This window comes from Anarhichas minor, unplaced genomic scaffold (genome assembly GCF_050575085.1).
Source record: "Anarhichas minor isolate MPS153535 unplaced genomic scaffold, ASM5057508v1 ptg000004l, whole genome shotgun sequence".
Classification (NCBI taxonomy): domain Eukaryota; kingdom Metazoa; phylum Chordata; class Actinopteri; order Perciformes; family Anarhichadidae; genus Anarhichas; species Anarhichas minor.
In genome coordinates, this window is record NW_027466450.1 from 11,303,926 (window position 1) to 11,326,187 (window position 22,262).

The 22,262-nt window shown below is 38.0% G+C and overlaps 6 protein-coding genes across 6 annotated transcripts; all 6 read left to right on the forward strand.

Moving 5' to 3' along the window:
- Positions 1-220: 220 nt before the first annotated feature.
- LOC142971513 (olfactory receptor 2A12-like) lies at positions 221-4,557 on the forward strand. The gene is made up of 4 exons (XM_076112080.1): positions 221-395; positions 999-1,880; positions 4,154-4,252; positions 4,361-4,557. Exons 1-4 carry the CDS (start codon positions 221-223, stop codon positions 4,555-4,557), a joined length of 1,353 nt encoding a protein of 450 aa, XP_075968195.1.
- A 1,183-nt stretch (positions 4,558-5,740) lies between these two features.
- On the forward strand, positions 5,741-6,688 carry LOC142971520 (olfactory receptor 6N1-like). Its single transcript, XM_076112093.1, has one exon. The coding sequence runs from the start codon at positions 5,741-5,743 to the stop codon at positions 6,686-6,688; it is 948 nt and encodes a 315-aa protein (XP_075968208.1).
- A 3,390-nt stretch (positions 6,689-10,078) lies between these two features.
- Positions 10,079-10,999, forward strand: LOC142971532 (olfactory receptor 10A6-like). Its single transcript, XM_076112094.1, has one exon. The coding sequence runs from the start codon at positions 10,079-10,081 to the stop codon at positions 10,997-10,999; it is 921 nt and encodes a 306-aa protein (XP_075968209.1).
- Positions 11,000-15,017: 4,018 nt separating this feature from the next.
- Positions 15,018-15,947, forward strand: LOC142971544 (olfactory receptor 52E8-like). The gene has a single exon (XM_076112103.1). The coding sequence runs from the start codon at positions 15,018-15,020 to the stop codon at positions 15,945-15,947; it is 930 nt and encodes a 309-aa protein (XP_075968218.1).
- A 2,137-nt stretch (positions 15,948-18,084) lies between these two features.
- Positions 18,085-19,017, forward strand: LOC142971551 (olfactory receptor 2K2-like). The gene has a single exon (XM_076112117.1). It carries the CDS (start codon positions 18,085-18,087, stop codon positions 19,015-19,017), a length of 933 nt encoding a protein of 310 aa, XP_075968232.1.
- A 1,821-nt stretch (positions 19,018-20,838) lies between these two features.
- On the forward strand, positions 20,839-21,762 carry LOC142971557 (olfactory receptor 4B13-like). Its single transcript, XM_076112128.1, has one exon. The coding sequence runs from the start codon at positions 20,839-20,841 to the stop codon at positions 21,760-21,762; it is 924 nt and encodes a 307-aa protein (XP_075968243.1).
- The last annotated feature ends 500 nt before the right edge of the window (positions 21,763-22,262 follow it).

The window sequence follows — 22,262 nt, forward strand, 5'->3', positions numbered from 1 at the left end:
CTGCGTACATTTCAGCCGCTGCTCTGATGTTCACTTTATTGTTTTTGACGGTATGTTTGGCTAACCGCTAACAGCTAACATGACTATTTGAAGTGCAATTTTGTTTTTTGGCAAGACTCAATTAAGTGTATTTTACGAAGACTTCGAGCAAATTGCTTGCATACATAGTCGCTTGTTTTTCGAGTTTGAATTATGTATATTTTACGACAGATCACAGGCCATGGGGGTCTGGACAGGGGGTTGGCCAATTGTGGGGTGTACACCTGGCAGAGATCGGCACTCTACTGAGTACACCTTTCTAGTTGTTCAAGGCGGCCACTTATGGCCATTGTCAATTCAACTCACTTCAAAATATTTATTAGCAATAAACATCGCTGTGTTGGCACACGCAATATATGATACTCTACTGTCCCAAACAAGACACAAAACGATCTCATCAGAAAACACTCGTGATTGCAAGTTTTATAAAGCACTCCCAAATTGACTTCAAAATATCATTGTGTGACAAATTACATGTAATTTACTGTAAAACAAATTGCTGTAAAATGGACCAATCAATATTAAAGCTAATTCTCCACACTATGTGTTTATGTTATTGTGCATTAGCAATTCTGATAAAATTAAATATTGTATTAGTTATGAATTACATCAGTTACATTTGGAGACTCTTTTGATTGTTTCAGTCAAGAAAATGTTTGACATTTGAATTTTTTTTTTCTGAGATGCTAGCCAATGAAACGTCTGCAGTAGAGGGAGGGTCCTTTTAATATTCAACTATAAAGTTCATAAACACTCTGCAACACTGAGACATTTGGACATGTCTCATATGTTTATCATGTCAATATTTAACATACACAGAGCATATCCCTTGCTAACAATGAATGTGGTTTTTACAGCATTGCATCCGGTCTTCTAATTACTGTTTATAACTTCGATAGTTTGGGTTTTGGAGCATAACTGCAAAATGACTAATACATCTAATATCGTTCTTTTTTCACTGTCTGGTTTCAGCGCCACTGCCAACTACAAAATCACACTTTTCTCTCTCACTTTACTTTGTTATTGTCTAATTGTGGTGGTAAACGTGTCTCTCATTTTAACTATAATATTGGATGAAAACTTACATGAACCCATGTATGTTTTTATATGTTCTTTGTGCATCAATGGACTTTATGGGTCTATAGGCTTTTATCCTAAATTTGTCTTTGATCTTCTATCAAAAATCCAAGTAATATCATATGAAGGATGCCTTTTGCAAGTGTTTATTATATACTCCAATGCATATATTGACTACTCTATTCTAGTTCTCATGGCTTATGACAGATATGTGGCTATATGTCGACCCCTGGAATATCACTCTGTAATGTCTGTGCGAAGGATTGCAGTTTTAATTAGTTTGTCCTGGCTTGTACCCTTGTGCTGTTTAGTTATAATTATAACTTTGACATCTACACTGAAATTATGTGGCTCCAAAATAGATAAACTTTACTGTGAGAATTGGTCAATTGTCAAACTTGCCTGTGGCTCAACGAGAGCAAACGACATTGTCGGATTGATTTTTATTGCTTTCTATTGTGTGCATTTACTCTTCATTTTGTGGTCTTATGTGCGGTTGATAAGATCAGCTTTAAAATCCAGAGAGGGCAAGAGAAAGTTTACACAGACATGTGTGCCACATTTGTTTTGTTTGCTTAATGTCACTGTTGCTTTGCTGTTTGATGCTATGTACTCTAGGTATGGATCAGCATATTTGCCACAGAGTGTGAGGAACTTCATGGGCATACAATTTCTCATAATTCCACCAATTTTAAACCCTATTATTTATGGACTGATCCTAACTAAAATACGAAACAAAATAATATATTTGTCTGTGATGACAGGTCAAAGATTTAAATTGAGAGTCAAGGTTTAATATATGTAAGCATTCCAAAAGCACTTTATTTGGCTCAACGCATGGTTGTTTGGTTCAGTTGTTTTTCCTGTTGTACCTTTTCTCTGACAGGTTGTCTTTTATTTCAATGACCTCCAAGAAGTGTGTAGAACGCTATGTGAAAATTGTTTGAAAATGACATCTTTTATTTTTGTTATGACTGTTTAATTATGTGTTATATTTTTGAAGGGTAATTTTACTAAATCGTTTTTCAAATATTCAAAAAAGGCCTTTTCATTTTGTGTTCACACACATGTGCAGATGATGACATCTGCTTTGAAGTCAATAGAGGGAAAGGGGGAGAGTTACACAGACACGTGTGCCACATTTATCGTGGTGTTTAATGTCACAGCTGTTTTGCTTTTTAAATGAATCAATAAACTAGAATAGTTGAATGGGTTTGAGTTCTGATTTGTTACATTAAATATCTACTGTATTGTATGAGGAGCAGAAATGCAGGGCTCAACTCTGTTACTGTATTTACGGGAAGTATTGCACAAGCATTTCAGTTGTTTATGGACAACAAACATGATAAAGGGTTATAGTTTAAAACAAAGGTTTAGTGCTTTGAATATATACATAACAGCGCATTATATCATCAAAAGAGAAAAAATATATTTTTTATGATTAGAGAACAACTTTTTACGATTACATGACCCCTCTGTGCTTCAGCTTCCACTATTTGAAGCTTACGTGATGCTGAAAATAAGAAAAGTATGGAAAAAATAAATCACATTGTGACATAATTATGTGTGCTAAACTCTAATCTAATGCAGACCATAGTTCCTTAAAAACTAAAGGACATCTTAGACAAATCATTCATCAGAAAATAGGACCATGTTGAGTAAAGTACAGTTTTACAGCGCTGCCTATGAAACAATCATGTGAAAAAGCATAGTATCATAGTGTAATTAAATTATTATGTCAACTGGCCCTAGTTTCTGGCTGGTGGACGAAAGCAATATCTACACCTTTGTTGAAATTAGCAAGCTACACTATGCTTCTAGTAGCTTAACATCAAGAACTATCTATTGTTAATCAATACAATAAAAACAGGAGGGAAAATGCACACCCACTCTAGTGAGGTGCTGCTTTGCAGGCAGACACATAAAAAAGCCACACACTCATAATTCTTAAGACGTATTAAAATAAACAAATATAACAGGTAAATGCATGTAATTATTTTCTTATATAGTTCATCACACCCCAAAGCAAATTAATCTGGTTGTCAGAGTCGGATCTCTGGTTCCATACACTTTAATGATTTGCATAAAATTACATAAAACTCAATTAAAAGTTCAACATTTTGTAGATTTAGTAGATCTATCTCTCTCTCTCTATCTCTCTCTGTCAAGTCGTTGAACGATTAGATTGATTTCGGTGTGTATATGTGTTTTTGACCCATCTTATAGGGACATAAATCTGTACACACAGTCACATTGCGGGGCCTTGCCTTCCTTATGTGGAGAAAACACACGTCCACATAAGATAAATCATAACATTTTAGGCTAAAAACTTAAATTTCGGGTAAGTCTCCAGAAAATGAATGCAATTCAATATAGTGTGCCCACAAGTAATGAATACATGACTGTGTGTGTGTGTGTTAAATGATATGCAACTATTTCCTAGAGTGGCTTCCTTGTCGACAGAGGGGAGCAGAGAGCAGGACCGTCACCTGTTGACCAGCTATCTGGCACCAGTCAAGTCCTTCGGGACAGGGCAGTAACCGGTCCTGCTCCATAACATCAAACCGGCTTGCTAGCTTGAATCACAGGACAAGGAGGTGCAGAATCTGTGCTGGAGCAATAGACTGGAAGACAATCTACAATCATTTCTGAGCTTTTTTACAATAAAGCGATGTAGCTGCCCCACTCCTGGAAATATTTTATGATTTTGAAAATTGCTCAGCCACCAGAAAGTCCTCTGGAAAATTAAAAACTAGTGTCAATACACCCAATACTGATAACATGCAAAAAAGACAGCTTTGGTGATGGAAGAGGAATTTCTTCACTTCTTTCACTCACTGTTTTTTGTTTTAATATGAGCCTTGGCAATGGAAGGACTGCATTGTTCACCGCTAAATAGAGGACATCCTAATCATATAATATGTCTGATATAATAATGTCAGGGATTACTGCCCTGTGGTGATAACTGCGCATGCCATGAAGGCCTTTGAGAGAGCTGTTTTTCAACACCTGAGTACTCTGGTAACTGATTTTCTAGACCTCCTGCAGTTTGTATACCCGGCACATATGGAGGATGGCAGTATCTTGGATGATGCTGGTGTAGTCAACATCCACGGAAAGATGCTAAATCTGAAATGTGATAATATCATCAAAGACACAATCTGAACTAATAAACTCAGAGACTGCTCTCAGGAACCTGTAGGTTACTTAATGGTTGAATTTTTATTCATCATTCACTATCTAGGGCCCCACCTCAGCCGGGGCGAGCCTTCGTCGGTTGTTTGGAGCGTTGGGGAATGGTTGGTGGAGGTTAGCCTGGATGAAAGCGGTTTGGGGAAAGGCTTGGTTGAGGATCCACTGCGGCTCCCGGGCCTTGCAGACCCCCAGGTCTCCATGTGGGACAGGAGGATGATGACTATGGGGGAAGATAACCTTGAGTGAAATGGTTTAACAAGAAGGAGGGAGGGATGTGGTAGGCGCGAGCAAGCCGGGGTTTAGAGTGGGTAGGTATTTATAGGAGTGTGGCCGGAAGTGGGGGAGTGGCTGAGGTGTGGACCTGCTCCTGAAATTCAGCTAAGTTTTATCTCCAATATAGAAGGATTCAAGGATTCAAGGTAGGGCTGGGCGGTATGACCAGAAATGCATATCACGGTATTTTGTAAGATTCTGGCGGTTTCACGGTATTTTTTTTTCCGCGTTAAAGCATTAATTAATCAATGCTGAAAAGAGCCTGCCGGCCAGCAAGCGGTGAACAGCTGTTTGTGTGGCATGTCTTCCGTTGTGTCACTTCCTGTTTCCTTCACCTACATTCCCCTGGGTCCTAAGGCCCTCCAAGTACAGATTCCTATCACCCTCTATGTACCAACGTACATTTATAACAAATACCACACATATTACGGTAATCAGCGTTGCATATGTGTCTAACCTAAATACCTTTTGTTGTTCAGTCTTTGTTCATCCTGCATCGCTCTTTTCTGTTCTTTAATGTAACGTTACTGGAGTGACAGAGCCTCTCCCAGCTGTTAGCAGACTGTTATTAGCGAACTGTACCCAGCATGCAGTTCGGCGGTGAAATTTTTATAAATGTACAATTATTAGTGTTACAAATTGTTTGTGTCTATCCACTTTGACTGTGTTTGAGCACCAAGCATCATGATGTAAGCACAGAGTCCACCTCCTCTCGTCCCACTGGACTCCTGTGCTCTGTCCAGCTGTCTGCCGGTCAAGTGCAGCTTGATCCGCGATGAATGATGGATAATTATGTTATTGTGCATTAAAAATTCTGATGAAACAAAAACAGACTTTTAGCCATGAATTAGATCAGGGACATTTGTAGACTCTTTAGTCTTCAATATACTTCAATAAAGAAAATCTTCAAAACAACATCTTTTTTTACCTCTGAGATGCCAGCCAATAATATGTCTGCAGTAGAGAGGGAGTCCCCTTTAACATCCAACTATAAATTTCACTGTGCAACACTAATACATTTGGACATGCTGTTGAAACATACACAGAGCATATTCCTGGCTAATAATGAATGTTTTTTTTTTTTACAGCATTGCATCCGGTCTTCTAATTACTGTTTATAACTTTGAAAGTTTGGGTTTTGGAGCATTACTGCAAAATGACTAATACATCTAATATCGTTCTTTTTTCACTGTCTGGCTTCAGCGCCACTGCCAACTACAAAATCACACTTTTCTCTCTCACTTTACTTTGTTATTGTCTAATTGTGGTGGTAAACGTGTCTCTCATTTTAACTATAATATTGGATCAAAACTTACATGAACCCATGTATGTTTTTATATGTAATCTCTGCGTCAATATACTTTATGGGACTGCAGGCTTTTATCCTAAATTTGTCTTTGATATTCTGTGTGATATTCAAATCATATCATATGAAGGATGCCTTTTGCAAGTCTTTGTTATATACACTTATGCAACAATTGATTTGTCTGTTTTAGCTCTTATGGCATATGACAGATATGTGGCTATATGTCGACCCCTGGAGTATCACTCTGTAATGTCTGTGCGAAGGATTGCAGTTTTAATTGGTTTGTCCTGGCTTGTACCCTTGTGCTGTGAAGTTATGGTTGTGACTTTGACATCTACATTGAAATTATGTGGCTCCAAAATAGATAAACTTTACTGTGAGAACTGGTCAATTGTCAAACTTGCTTGTAGTACAACGCCAGCAAACAACATTGTTGGATTGATTATTATTGCTTTCTATTGTGTGCATTTCCTCTTCATTTTGTGGTCTTATGTGCGGTTGATAAGATCAGCTTTAAAATCCAGAGAGGGCAAGAGAAAGTTTACACAGACATGTGTGCCACATTTGTTATGTTTGCTTAATGTCACGTCTGCTTTACTTTTTGATGTTATGTACTCTAGGTATGGATCAGCATCTGTGCCACAGAGTGTGAGGAACTTCATGGCCATACAAATTGTCATGATGCCCCCTATTCTCAACCCTTTAATATATGGACTCATCCTGTCTAAAATTCGACACAGAATGGTGGCTTTGTGTATGATGGCAGGTGAAAGATTTAAGTTGAGACTGAAGGCTTGATTTTTAGAATTACCGTCCTGTCTGAAACACCATACTGGTTGGTGGTCTGTGTACAGAGGCAGTTTCTATAATCCATCCTGCACATTTTAGTATCAAACAAGCAGGTTTCAGACCAAATGCATGAAGGTATGTGAGCACCTGAATCAAGTACAATAATTCATTTCAAACAGGAAGATCACAAAGTTTCTTTCCCATGAGCAGAGCTCAAAGGAAAAACTGTCTGTAAGAATAATAAGATCTGTATTAATCTTTGGTCCCTGACCAGTTTTCAAACTGTCATGGGAGATGTTCAAGAGTCCAACTGATGTCAGTTTGATATATTTGCGACAAGTGAACTAAATTATATAACATTGAGATGTGTCTGGCAGCTGATAATGATTTAATTTGAGTCTATAGACAACTTTAGACTTTTCTTTTTACAATATTGTACTTGTTCACTCTCTGGTTTTCTTAATTTTATGCACAGTCGGCGTTTTTTGTCCATCTACAAATACAAGGAGCATTGAGCTTTTATCATTTTTATGATATTTTGATAACATTTATTATAGACAGGGCTTCTGCACACTCAAGTGGATATTATTTATTTTCATTATGGTGTTCAGCATTCGCTTAAAGGTTTGGTTCACAAACTTTCATGACAATTAAACTTGTTTCTTTTTTTTTGCAAAATACACGGGTCATTCAAAATAACTAAAACAATCCACAGTATGATCAAATGCAACTGTCCCCTACTGTAGTACATATTACACACACGGATGGAATGGTATTGGCATTTACTTTTATTGTACCCATGTCTTACAGGGGAGGAGGGAGAGTGGGGAGAAAAATGAAATGTGTTTTTGTTACATTCGATCAAAAAGTTAAATAATGGCTGTTACTTGGTGAACTTTAAGTTTAAAAGGTCATAAGGTGGCATTGAAGTATACTGTAAAAGTTTTGTATGTGTTCGTACCTTATGCCTCAGAGGGATGAATTGTCAGAATATTACAATCATGATGACACAATGCAAGTGATGTAATTTCTTATCTCCAGAGTGACTTGCCTATCGTTTCCGTAGCTGATGAAAGGCTGCTGTGATGGGTACCATCACTGTGACCTCCCTGGTGAGCCTTAGTGGAAAACAACAAGCCTCAGGGAAAAGGGATGCTACAGCCAGCTAATTAAGATCCAGTGGTCAATGCTGTAAGCTGGCCTCATGGGATGGTCCTGCTAAAGAAATACTTTGATGCTTTGTATGATTAAAGAAAGGACAATTTAAATGATTCAGAATGTAATGTTTGACAGTGTTTTATTCTCATTTAACAGTGACTCTAACTGTTAACGACCAAAAGATGTAAAAGAGTTTCACTTCAATCATGAGTACCACAGAGGGGATACAGTAACTGTTATTATTAAAGAGTGCCATAGAGTACATGCAGTAATTACGGAAGACGTGGTCAACAGGTCATTAACTTCACCCTCCTCTGAGGGCAATTAATAAAACAACAACACTCTGGAGAGCCAGTCTGAAAACTAATTTACACAAAGAAGTTATCTAATGAAAGCAGAACTAAACAAGTCAAAGAAAGTTAATGTTCTATTTTAATTTAATACAGTTCAGTATATTCAGTTGTTGAATTTGCATTCTTATTGTCAGTCTTTATGAGTCTCACTGAGTGCAAAAGCTATTAAAAACTATTTGCATGATAATTGCATGTATAAAACAATCAGGAAAATGCCACCATTAACTACAGCCATTAAATGTCCACAGAGATTTAACAACTCTCATGAACAATATCACGTTAACCTCACAAGTTTCTTAATTTCAGATATGTTGGAATGCATTATGTTGTAACAGCAATCATGTGTTAGTTTAATAAGATATAGTTTGCCAATCAACCATAAATTACTTGGCTAAATAGGTCGAGACAAATCTTCATTCCTTGCACTTAGTTTGTGGTGCTCTAATACATTCTTCATCATACATGAAAGACTGAAAGCACCGGAGGTCGTTTTGTGACTCCATCTTCAGTGTACCTATATGCTGGCGCAAACGGTCATGGGTAACACAACCGACACACGCTCACCCTTTACCAGTCCTGTGTCGTTCCAGCAAGACCAGACCATAAAAAGGAGTGCGGTATGTCCAACAGATGGAACCTTGGATGACACCAACAGGGTGTCAACATCAACCAAGAGAGGGTCTGTTAACGGTGAAGTTGAGAAAGGGCCGTATACTGTTAATCAAATTGACCTGGTCTCACACTAACAGACATCAGAACAAGTATACCAGCTTACACAATACTTAGTAGTCTAATTCATTCTAAACAAATCATAGACATCTACAGTAGGAAAGATGACATTTCTTCAAGTAAATTTGAGTGTTCTTGCTTTTATAATTATAAGAAAGAGATTAGTTTAAACTCACTAAAATCAATAATTCATATTTTTGGTTAATATAAATTCAAATGAGAGTGTGATTAGTCAAGTGGAAGCTGCTGTGAGGACTTTCAATGAATAGGGGGCAGACTTTGCATCTCACCATGTACAATAGGTCTTAATCCTGAGCAAATTCATCTGGCGCTGAGCCAAACAAGGCAAAAGTTGATATGGACAATGTTACTGGAGTTAAGTTAAACAGCAACATGTCAAGTAGCAGCAACCCAAAACAAAAGGGTTTACCCCAGTATGTCTACTCGGCAGTTCTAAGCACACATGCATTAACTGAAATAATATTATGCCTGTAATTGTATAGTACTTGTTGTTAGTTTATAATATGATTTACTTGATTAGTATTGTTAGAAGTAAATAAACTCTGTTGTACTTTAAAGATAAGTTTTCCGTGATTCTTTGTGTATTGTGATAATAGCTGGATATCGTGGCCTGTGCTCAAATTCAACCTTCACTGTTCACTCTGAATGTGGAATAGTACTTTGACTATTGACATTGTGAGTGAACACTAATTATAAGACTTAATTTATAGTTTGGTTATTGGTCCCTGATCTCAGCATGGTGCCTTACTATTATTCATATTTGTTAATAATCTTATTGACATTAATAATTGTATTAATGTCAATAATTTAGTTTTCATACTTGTTGATAACCAAACAAGCTCCTGTCAGATCCCAACAGCTCCCTGGAGTACAAAAACTGTGATGGCATGTGCAGCCAGACAACATAAAAGTTATGTCCCATTAGCTACACCCATTAGCTACACCTCTGGTGTGTCTATAGCTTTAAACACGAGCAAAATGTGCAACACAGAGGAGTTGTGACCACTAGTTCAGTAAGTATAGTGAAACTGCTGTATGCATGACCAATATTATATGACATTATGTTACAATGCCTATACTAAAGCTTTCATCACATAACTGCTTGTATTTTCCTTGTTGTTGATTTATTGTAAGTAGAATGGAAAACAGTACTGTTTCCTTTTACTTTAACCTCACCATGTTTGTGAACATTGGATACTACCGCTACCCTGTCTTTGTTTTTTTCCTCCTGATCTACAGCTTTATTTTATTTGCTAATCTTGTCATAATACTGGTGATATTCCGAGAGAGAACACTACACATGCCCATGTATATGTTTATTGCATGTTTATCTGTCAACTCTCTGTATGGTTCTACTGGTTTCTTTCCCAGATTTCTCATGGACCTTTTGTCTGATACTCACATGATCTCACGTACTGCTTGTTTCACTCAGATTTATGTAATATACACATATGCGTCCCATGAATTCCCCATTCTTGGCATTATGGCATATGATAGATATGTTGCTGTATGCCATCCTTTACACTATCACAGAAAGATGACATCCCAAACCGTTTGGAAATTGGCAGTATTTGCTTGGATTTGTCCAGCCTTTTTTATTTCAGTATGCATTTATCTGTCTTCCCGGCTTCCTTTATGTGGTAATGAGATAAAAAAAGTTTTTTGTGCCATCTGGAATATAACAAAATTATCATGTGTTACCATTGTTGTCAACAACATTGTAGGTATGCTTGTGACTGCTACAGCTTCACTTCCCCTTCTGTATGTCTTATACACCTATTTGCGAATTGTACTTGTTTGCTGGAAAAGCTCGGCAGAATTCAAAGGGAAAGTATTTCAGAGCTGTCTGCCACATGTTGTTTCATTTGTGATTTATTCTATCGTATCATTTAGTGATATTGCCTTGAGCCGATACAATATAGAAGAGATAAATCCATATCTGTCTGTTATTCTGTCACTGGAGTTTGCTGTTATTCCTCCAATTCTGAATCCTCTTGTGTATGGCCTTAAATTACCAGAAATTAGAAAGCACATTTTAAAGATGTTATTGAGGGATTGAATAAGGATCAGTTAGAACCACGTCACAGTTTATGTATGCCTGTGATTCCATAAACACAGACTATGGGAACACATCAGTCTACAGAAGCTATGGATTATTGCTAAAAAGAAAAAAAACATCTGACATTTTGATTATCTCTCACAATAAAGGTAAAAGAAATAGGGATCAGATTATAGATGTCATATGTTTCCAAAATAATCTGATTTAGAATATTATGGCCACGTGTTTATTGTTCACAAGATATTTAATGAAATTATTTCTCAAAATACAGACATGCTGCAGCATGTGTTGTGTAAACATAAATGATTAAATGTTACTGCACTGTGGACTGGATTAAATGGTAAACTGAACATGCTATTTCACATTTTTGTCACATAAAATGTTACAAATCGTGTGAATCTCCATACCTGTTACTTTCTAAAACTAAAGTGAACCTTACTTTTACATGACACGTATGTGCATTTTATCTTTTAGGACCTCAGGTGGAGTAGGAATGAGGAAAGTGTTGGACTCAATTTGCTTTGCTTCATTTTGAAAACAATACAAGACATGGCCTTATCATATAGCATTATTTTGTATACTTGTATGATAAGATATTAATTGTATTTGTTTACAAACTGTATATAGATTTATCAATGTATTCTGTTAGAAATAAAATGCAATTCAGTTGTCTTAAACTTGCTATCACATGTACTGTGACTATATGTACTGAATTGATTTTCAGTTGATATCATCTCAAATACTACTACTTCAAAACACACAGACCATGACACCTGGAGAGTAGGAGGTTTCTAGTTCAGATTCTGCAAATTGGCGTAAATGTAGAGACATTTTCACTTGGGAAGCAGGAGAGACAAATATGACCAAGTAGCACTGAAATGTATTTACTAAAATTATATTTTAAAAAGGTGACGTATACGAAATGCCATACAAATCAAATGTACCAGCTCTCACACCAACAAAGATCAGAACGAGTATACCAGCTTCTACAATATTTATCAGAATAGCGCAGGAGCAGAGCTTCCCCCTCGATCCCTGCTGGGAGCCAAACCCAACACCACGCTGCTGGAGGCCCAGGCTGTATTGCTGGGCCCGCTGTAGGGAGAGTCACGAGAAAACCAGAACCAGGACAGAGTGAGGCAGAATGACAGACCCTGCTGCAGTAAAATTCAAGGTTTTCTAAAGGCCCTCTGGTACTCAGAAACACTACCACTTTTTGTCTGCAGGGACCATCAAAACAGCACAAAATGATAGTTCCTTGTAGTAGCTTTAAATTCTACTACAAAAATAGCTGGGCCCGCTGTAGGGAGAGTAACGAGAAAACGAAAGTTACGGATATAACTACGGTTCTATGAATTCTGGATCACCGCCAGAGGCAGTGCTTAACACTGGATATCTTCTGTTTCGCGCACCACAGACCCATAGTTGAAGGCGGCAGGGATTGGGATGCCAAATCCGACCTTCTAGTAGCGACAGGAGGTCCCTCAGATCTAGGGCTGGGTGCAGTCCGCTGCCTTTCTTCTTTACAAGAAAGTAAGTTGAGTAGAACCCCCCCCCGGCTCTTGTGACAGGGGGTCATCCATCTCGATTGCGCCCTTGGCCAGGAGCACGGCTAACTCCTGGCTCAGGGTTAGGGATTTTGCCGGATTGGGTCAAAATGACCGGCTGGGGGACCGGCGGCTGGGGGGCCGGCGGCGGAATTCAAGCTTATACCCCGGGGTTAGGGTGGACACCGCCCAAGGGTCCGAAGCATGAGCTGCCCAGTAGCTGATCTGCTGCTGGGAGGAAAAAGACGACAGCCGGCCCGGAGACATCATCTCCTGGCCCTCCTGCCTCTGGAGGCATTGGGGGGGCGACTGTTAGTCCCCAAGTTCGGAGGTTACCTGGCGGGGACTTAGGTAGGGTTGTATTGGTAGTGGGCCGGCCTCTCAGCGGGACGCTGAGGCCCATGGCGGCTACTGGGGTGAGCTGGGGGCTGAAAACGGCCTCGGGGGGCCGAAGTGGGACCCATATGTCTGCGGGGTGCGGGCATGTCCCTGCGAAGACCAGAGAACTGCTGCCTGGTCTGACTAGTTTGAACAGTCCGCTGAAGCGTCTGTAGAACAGCTGACCCAAACAGCTCCCCAAGTTCCACTGGGACAGTACGGAGGGTCCTCCTACATGTCCCCGACAGCAAAACCTGGCGGCGAGTCTGGGCCAGGGTGGACATCAGACATCCAAGTTCCCTCGACATGAGCACAAACGCCTGCAGTGAAGCATCACTGAGCCTGCTGCAGAGAAGCTGAGAGGGCAAGCATGAGGTGGGAGAGGGAGTTGCCAATACGGCCCATGCGCGCTGCTGTGTCATAAGCCCTGGATAGTGAGTCATCTGTGACACGACATTGGGGTCTAGGACACCTGGCATCGGGCCTCAGAGTCTCCTCAGGGGAAACTATGAGGGACGCAATAGTCGGCTCAATGGCTGGTATATGGGCGAGGCCAAATTTTGCCGCGTCATGCATGGCTGCCAGAGTTCGGCCACCCGAGGTTTTTTTGTTTTATCTAGCTTTGTTTTTTTAACACTCAATGGCTGAAGGAGGAGGATAAATGGATTTGGGAGTTGCGGACTTTGTTAACAAAGAAAGGAGGATGGACTTTGTCTTTAAATTTTGGTAAGTGAACTGCTTTTGTTTTTACATCTGCAGTAGCGCTACTACTGTGTTCATTTGTCTATCGTGTCGTTTTAATGAATAATATGAATGGCTCGTACTCTTGTCATTGTGATAATTACATTGATTCTGACTTGTCCGTTAATGACGAAGCATCCCGTGATCGCAAGGTTATTTCGGACATTTGATTCTCTGTTTGAATCAGTAGGGAATAGCTAACTGCTGTTGTTTCCCCGCTAGCCTCCCTGAACACACGCAGGGCCTCAGCTGTTTTTTGTTATTGTTCCGGGTTCAGCCCGTTGGCTGTTACGTGAGCGCAGTCCACCGAAAACATTATATTTCCCACAATTTAAGCTTCTGCATTTTCCAAATGCACTAGTATTATTCAAACGTATTGCTCGGTTCGTAAGCCTCGTACCGAACAGTTTAATACGAATACGTGTATTTATTACACCAATAGAAACAAATAACCGTAGCTCAGTAGGACAGCACAGAAGGCCCAGGTATAAAATGTACGGCCCGCCACTGAATACAACTATGAACTGAACACAAAAACAGGTTACAGGAATCATAACTGGCACTGGAGAACTTGTTAAGGAAATGACTGAGAAAATCTGGCAAGTGAACAGCTGGGTTAAGTACTGTAGAGGTCTGATGAGCAAATTTAACACAGATGTGGGACAAAACAGGCGGGAAACTAAACAAAGGCAGTGAATGACAAACTAAAACAGGAAATTTAATTAAATACAGTTTATGCTAGTCATCACAACTTAAATGAAGATTTAGTAAACAAGGTGCCGTAGCTGAGTCGCTCCTTCGCGGCCCTTCTAATTCGAAGTGCTACCAGTTACAGAAAACGAGAACACATTTTCAGGATGTTTCCATGTTTTTAAAAGTCGTTCTGAAACTCTCTCTCTGAAACAATTGGCTAGAAAGTCAAAACATCATGTAATGTAATATATTTATGTCATATTGCTGTATTTGACAGGAACAACAACGTTAATGTCAGGGTATTTGTATCATCTGATCATTCAAGTATTTAGTTCAATCCAGAAAACAAACTAACAAAAAAACGGTTAAGAATTCAGTTTTTCCTGGGTTTTATAGGGTTCAAAAAAGGAAAATTATGTGTTTTCTTGTTGTCGATCCATGGAAAAATGCGGCCACATCCCTGATTGGGTGTTTGAAGTCCCATGTTAACAATGGTATTGAGGGTTACTGCCATGAGAGAATATAAACAACTGGTTACCCATCATGTAAGGGGACAGGTGGGCACAGAGGAGGATGCACCTTTTTTCCTCTCACGGTTCAGGTCGAACAATTGCAAAATCTCTCTGTTCAGTATTAAAATAAGAAAATTGTAAAATGTTATGATGGATAACATTTCAGTAATAACTATGTTTACTCTGTCAGGCTTAAGTGGGACAAACAACTACAGAGTTACCCTCTTTGCTCTGACTTTGTTGTGTTACTGTGTGATTTGGCTGGTAAATTTGACCATTATTGTGACAATCATTGTGGACAAAATGCTCCATGAGCCCATGTATATCTTCCTCTGTAACCTGTGCATCAATGGACTTTACGGGACATCAGGCTTTTACCCCAAATTCCTCATGGATCTTCTGTCTACCACTCATGTCATCTCTTATGCTGGATGTCTTCTGCAGGGTTTTGTGTTGCACTCTTCAGCCTGTGCTGATTTCTCTCTTCTAGTGCTCATGGCCTACGACAGATATGTGGCTATATGTCGCCCTCTGGTGTACCACTCTGTGATGACTAAACACAGAGTTTGTGTGTTTGTGTTTTTTGCTTGGTTTATACCCATTTATTTGGTATTCATGGGCACAGTAACAACATCAAGATTGAGGTTATGCGGCTCACATATACCAAAGATCTACTGTGTGAATTGGTTGATTGGTAAACTAGCTTGTTCGGTCTCCATAGCAAACATTGCTATTCCAGCTTTTAATTATACTTTTTATTCTGGCCATTTTCTCTTCATTATTTGGTCTTATGTTAATCTGATCAGAACATGCCTAAAATCCAAAGAGAAAAGGGCAAAGTTTATGCAGACATGTGTTCCACATTTATTCTGTTTACTTACTTTGTTTGTGTGTTTGTTCTTTGATTTGTTGTACATGCGATTCGGCTCAAAACATTTAGAACAAAGTACCCGGAATTTTATGGCAATAGAATTTCTCCTTATTCCCCCAATGATCAATCCTGTCATATATGGTTTAAAACTTACACAAATAAGAAACAGAATTTTACCATTTTTAACTCTTAAGTCTCTAGACTAGTACATCTATGGTGATGCCCATTTATGCAGTCACGTGTAAATCATCATCTTTATACATGTATGTATTTCAATAGAAATAAAGGTAGGCTCAGCTGTAATATTAATAATGATATTTGAAATATCTTTTGCTCAATGACAGCCGTGTAAATTAGTTGGGAAATATTATCTGTCGACAGTGGAGTCCAAAAGACACTTTCATGTACCTGAACACAGCCTGTTGTCTGTAAAATTAGGGCCTGAATACTAATATTATAAATAACGCTGTTTTTGTACAATATGTTTAAATTAGGCAAACCTTCAAATGCCTCCTTTAAATGCCACCAACACAAACTGAAAGAGAAGCCATTCAACCCGATAAAATAACATTTATGTTTATGGACAAATGTGAGGCAATGACATTATAAGCTATCCAACTGAGTTAAAAGTTGAATTTTGTATTTAAATGACAACGTTGGTAAATGCAAGTGTGTGTTCTGTTCTCTAGCGTCACATTACTCCTTTTTTGAGTGTTTATATCTTACACTGAAACCTACTTTTCACTGTCATTTGGAGCAAACAGTTTGTGCCAGTTTTACATGCATAACCTTATGAATGTTTCATGCATAGTTTCATTTTTAATGTTTGTATTTAATGTCTTGTTTCAAAACATCGGCCTCTTTTTGATAAAATGCAAATAAACAGAACAGCAAGAATGGAAAATGACTGTTCTACTAAAATTAAAGCAGTCAATGTAATTTGAAGCGAATGAAATAGAACTAAAGGTTATCATTTATTTTTATGTAATTTTATTTTTTAGTTTCTTACAATAAAACAAACACACGCAACAGACAGGCGAAGTGTGTATTGAATATGTATTGTAGTCAACGGCTAGAGACACTTTATGTATTTTAGGAAAGAGATTTGGGTGTTTAATCTTTTGAGACCAGGAGGAAAGAGGCTGTGGTGTACTTGAGTCAAATAAAGTTCACCTCCATGAAGCACCAAAGTCCCAAAACATAATACAGCAACATAAAATGTGAATTATTGCTCATCAACTTCTGCTGTTGTTTTTGGATATCTTCCTCATTATTTTAAAGGCCTCTGTCATTGCAACTTCATTGCAGGCACAGCATATGTGTTTTACCTTTGCTCTATCCCATTACCTGCAGGTTGACATGGCATCTAATACTTACATCTAATACAATCTGTATTGTTATGACTTGATTGCTGTGATTGGTTTAGAAATTAGAGTTTAAGTTTTTCTTAAATCAAATACCACCTCTAGATTATTTTAACTCGAGAGGAAACAACTACTACTTTAATTTAAACGTACATTTTCTCAAATACACTATTTTTCATTTGATTAACTCCCCATCAATATTATTACTTTCAACAGCAAAGTAGTATTAGTATCAGCCAGCTTTTTATGTTGATGAATGCTTCTGAAAATGTTCCACAATATCAAGACGGCATCTTTAAAATCATGCAAATGTGTATTTTGTGTGCCTGTTTCTGTCTAATAGAGAATGTTCAGAATGTGTGTCATCTTTTTAGTCTACTAAACTTTTGTACATCTTTACCAGCTGTTTTGATTCTATCTGCTCCATGGTGGAACTGTGAAATAAACAGTATTTGAATTAACAGCAAAGGGATATAAGTTCAGACTTGAGATTCTATTAACTTTATCATATCACATAAATGACTGAAATGATTGAAACCTGAGATTTGTGTTTCAGATCACTGCATTTTCTATTATTGCCCTCATTTAGAACTTGCATGCTCAACTCAATTGTCTTCACACTAAAAAAAAGCATACCCCCCCCCCCCCCCACACACACACACACACACAAATATATATATATAGTATTTTCATTTTTTTAGTTAGGTTTACGGCTGCAATGATGACAACTGCAATTTTTCCCTCCGTTCCCATGGTATGAGTTCCAAAACGCTGATTGGACAATCCAATCAGTGATGCGTAGCTCACTGGTTGAATCCCCATGGTCAGTGGTTCATAATCTGTTGTTGCTGTGAAGAGATATCAATAATTCAGACCCGTGGACGGACACAGAACTGTATGTACTTTTAGTAGGGTTTGCAAATACAATATCTTCTCTCTGTGGCATTAACATCTAAAAAACACAAAACTGTAAAATGTTATGATGGATAACGTTTCAGTAATAACTATGTTTACTCTGTCAGGCTTAAGTGGGACAAACAACTACAGAGTTACCCTCTTTGCTCTGACTTTGTTGTGTTACTGTGTGATTTGGCTGGTAAATTTGACCATTATTGTGACAATCATTGTGGACAAAAAGCTCCATGAGCCCATGTATATCTTCCTCTGTAACCTGTGCATCAATGGACTTTACGGGACAGCAGGCTTTTACCCCAAATTCCTCATGGATCTTCTGTCTACCACTCATGTCATCTCTTATGCTGGATGTCTTCTGCAGGGTTTTGTGTTGCACTCTTCAGCCTGTGCTGATTTCTCTCTTCTAGTGCTCATGGCCTACGACAGATATGTGGCTATATGTCGCCCTCTGGTGTACCACTCTGTGATGACTAAACACAGAGTTTGTGTGTTTGTGTTTTTTGCTTGGTTTATACCCTTTTTCCTGTTGCTCATAAGCACAGTAACAACAGCAACATCAAGGTTATGCGGCTCACATATACCAAAGATCTACTGTGTGAATTGGTTAATTTCTAGACTAGCCTGTTCTGCCTCTGTGGCAACAATTGTTATTCCAGCTTTTAATTATACTTTTTATTTTGGCCATTGCATGTTTGTTTGTTGGTCTTATATATACATGGTCAGAACATGCCTAAAATCCAAAGAGAACATGAATAAATTTATGCAGACATGTGTACCACATTTATTCTCTTTAGTTGTAGTAGTTGTTTCCTTGCTTTTTGATTTGTTGTACATGCGATTTAGTTCAAAAGATGTACCACAAGATGCCCAGAATTTGATGGCAATGGAATTTCTCATTGTTCCTCCAATTGTCAATCCCCTGATATATGGTATCAAATTGACAGAAATAAGAAACAGCATTCAAAAATTTTTGCGCAGTAAAAATACATTTTTTTGAATCATGTCATGAGTTGGTCTGCAGAAAGGAAATTTCTGTTTGTATGTGTATGTAATTTGGGAGAAATGCTCAATATGCCTAACAATATTGTTAATCCTTAGACTATGTGACATATGCAGTACAAAATTGCCAACACAGCACAGAAAGCAGTTTAGAGAAATGATCAACTGAATTTACCTTTATTCATCTGTGAAATTATGTTTTAAATGGTTCTTAAAATGTTTGTCACATTTGATGTTTTTTCAACCGTATGTGGCTTTCAATAAATCTGTATCTTATCATAAAACATATGACTTGTTTGACATCGATGTGCTTATTTTGCACGAGTAATAGAGTATTGAAAGTGACTGTGAAAGTGAAAAAGGAAAAAGCAGCACACACAAACAGAGTGTGTTGAAGAACGGCTGTTTCTTTGGGGACCATCTGTCAAGTAGTAGCTGCTGTACACACAACATTCAAAAGCACTCTGAAGTAGCTGTACCTGAATATCTAAAGCAGTGATCTATTTACCTTGTAAAATAGTGTTGTTTCTCTCATAGCAGATCCGTGTGTGAACATGTTGTTCTTCCATACAGAGCACTGGTCACCTTTGCCTGCTTTTCTACTGAGATGATCACAAAATGTAAAGTGACTCAGACCTAATAAAACTAACTTTAGATGTGAGGCAATATTCAAGGATGTTCTATTCGAGGAGTTGTTGAGGAGAAGAGCACTGGCTTGTAGATGTCATTATGAGCTCTTGGCATGCCCACATAATGTGAACTATTTGTGGATTTTACATTTGATATTTCATTTAGATCCCTTTCTGGCAGAACAAATTTAAACTTATGATCAGAGCTGTTGAGGCAGTGTTTTACACTCATTTTCAAAGAATATGTGAAGTGTAACAGCCTTTCATTGTCAATTCAGACACGTGAAAAGTTCATTGAGTTAACGGGTGAAAAAAAGAGTTGTGAAATATTTCATTGTAGATCAAACTCCAGACCTATCTCAAGTCAGTCAGCTAACATCTACATTTAGCTTTGTGAGCAAGCACGGTACATTAGTCAAACGTTTTCTGGCACGTGTGTTGTGTGTTTGATTTTTGATTTGTTGTACATGGGATTTGAAAACGTGCCCCTCTGTGTGGTGAATGTTTTTAGACCAGGGTCATATATTCTTCTGTGGGTAAAACTAAGAATGTGTAATTAGTAGAAATGCTCAAAGAAAAAACATCTAGAAAACAATTTCCAATATAGTTACCAAGCTCACAAATGTCCCTTAACCTCAGAGTCAAAATAAATTATACTTGTTATTATCATCTAATCGTTCTCATAAATGTCTTATCTAATATACATGTGCTATACAAGTTATTTTGACGTTTGTGTTGTGAGGTTGTGAATTGTAGACTTAAGATCAACTTTGCTGTCATTTTGTAAAATTTTCCAACCAAGCTGGTAAAAATAAACGAAGAAATAATTTACAGTTTAAATTTTCCTAAATATTTAGTCAGTCAGAATAAAAGCTCCACATCACATGTAAGCTTATAGTATTTTCCTTTTAGTTAGGTTTACGGCTGCAATGATGACAACTGCAATTTTTCCCTCCGTTCCCATGGTATGAGTTCCAAAACGCTGATTGGACAATCCAATCAGTGATGCGTAGCTCACTGGTTGAATCCCCATGTTCAGTGGTTCATAATCTGTTGTTGCTGTGAACAGATATCAAAAATTCAGACCCGTGGACGGACACAGAACTGTATGTACTTTTAGTAGGGTTTGCAAATACAATATCGTCTCTCTGTGGCATTAACATCTAAAAAACACAAAACTGTAAAATGTTATGATGGATAACGTTTCAGTAATAACTATGTTTACTCTGTCAGGCTTAAGTGGGACAAACAACTACAGAGTTATCCTCTTTGCTCTGACTTTGTTGTGTTACTGTGTGATTTGGCTGGTAAATCTGACCATTATTGTGACAATCATTGTGGACACAATGCTCCATGAGCCCATGTATATCTTCCTCTGTAACCTGTGCATCAATGGACTTTACGGGACATCAGGCTTTTACCCCAAATTCCTCAAGGATCTTCTGTCTACCACTCATGTCATCTCTTATGCTGGATGTCTTCTGCAGGGTTTTGTGTTGCACTCTTCAGTCTGTGCTGATTTCTCTCTTCTAGTGCTGATGGCCTACGACAGATATGTGGCTATATGTCGCCCTCTGGTGTACCACTCTGTGATGACTAAACACAGAGTTTGTGTGTTTGTGTGTTTTGCTTGGCTTATACCCTTTTTCCTGTTGCTCATAAGCACAGTAACAACAGCAACATCAAGGTTATGCGGCTCACATATACCAAAGATCTACTGTGTGAATTCGTTGATTGGTAAACTAGCTTGTTCGGCCTCCATAGCAAACATTGCTTTTCCAGCTTTTAATTATACTTTTTATTCTGGCCATTTTCTCTTCATTATTTGGTCTTATATTAATCTGATCAGAACATGCCTAAAATCCAAAGAGAAAAGGACAAAGTTTATGCAGACATGTGTTCCACATTTATTCTGTTTACTTACTTTGTTTGTGTGTTTGTTCTTTGATTTGTTGTACATGCGAGTCGGCTCAAAACATTTAGAACAAAGTACCCGGAATTTTATTGCAATAGAATTTCTCCTTATTCCCCCAATGATCAATCCTGTCATATATGGTTTAAAACTTACACAAATAAGAAACAGAATTTTACCATTTTTAACGTCTCTAGACTAGTACATCTATGGTGATGCCCATTTATGCAGTCACGTGTAAATCATCATCTTTATACATGTATGTATTTCAATAGAAATAAAGGTAGGCTCAGCTGTAATATTAATGATATTTGAAATATCTTTTGCTCAATGACAGCCGTGTAAATTAGTTGGGAAATATTATCTGTCGACAGTGGAGTCCAAAAGACACTTTCATGTACCTGAACACAGCCTGTTGTCTGTAAAATTAGGGCCTGAATACTAATATTATAAATAACACTGTTTTTGTACAATATGTTTAAATTAGGCAAACCTTCAAATGCCTCCTTTAAATGCCACCAACACAAACGGAAAGAGAAGCCATTCAATCCAATAAAATAACATTTATGTTTATGGACAAATGTGAGGCAATGACATTATAAACTATCCAACTGAGTTAAAAGTTGAATTTTGTATTTAAATGACAACGTTGGTAAATGCAAGTGTGTGTTCTGTTCTCTAGCGTCACATTACTCCTTTTTT

What these genes read in the sequence shown, in the direction of transcription:
- LOC142971513 (XM_076112080.1), top strand. Translation starts at nt 221, where the DNA reads ATGGGGGTCTGGACAGGGGGTTGGCCAATTGTGGGGTGTACACCTGGC. An exon ending in TGTGTTGGCACACGCAATAT is followed by an intron (nt 396 to 998) that starts ATGATACTCTAC and finishes TTCTTTTTTCAC; the next exon opens with TGTCTGGTTTCAGCGCCACT. An exon ending in AAAGATGCTAAATCTGAAAT is followed by an intron (nt 4,253 to 4,360) that starts GTGATAATATCA and finishes TTCACTATCTAG; the next exon opens with GGCCCCACCTCAGCCGGGGC.
- LOC142971520 (XM_076112093.1), top strand. Translation starts at nt 5,741, where the DNA reads ATGACTAATACATCTAATATCGTTCTTTTTTCACTGTCTGGCTTCAGC.
- LOC142971532 (XM_076112094.1), top strand. Translation starts at nt 10,079, where the DNA reads ATGGAAAACAGTACTGTTTCCTTTTACTTTAACCTCACCATGTTTGTG.
- LOC142971544 (XM_076112103.1), top strand. Translation starts at nt 15,018, where the DNA reads ATGATGGATAACATTTCAGTAATAACTATGTTTACTCTGTCAGGCTTA.
- LOC142971551 (XM_076112117.1), top strand. Translation starts at nt 18,085, where the DNA reads ATGATGGATAACGTTTCAGTAATAACTATGTTTACTCTGTCAGGCTTA.
- LOC142971557 (XM_076112128.1), top strand. Translation starts at nt 20,839, where the DNA reads ATGATGGATAACGTTTCAGTAATAACTATGTTTACTCTGTCAGGCTTA.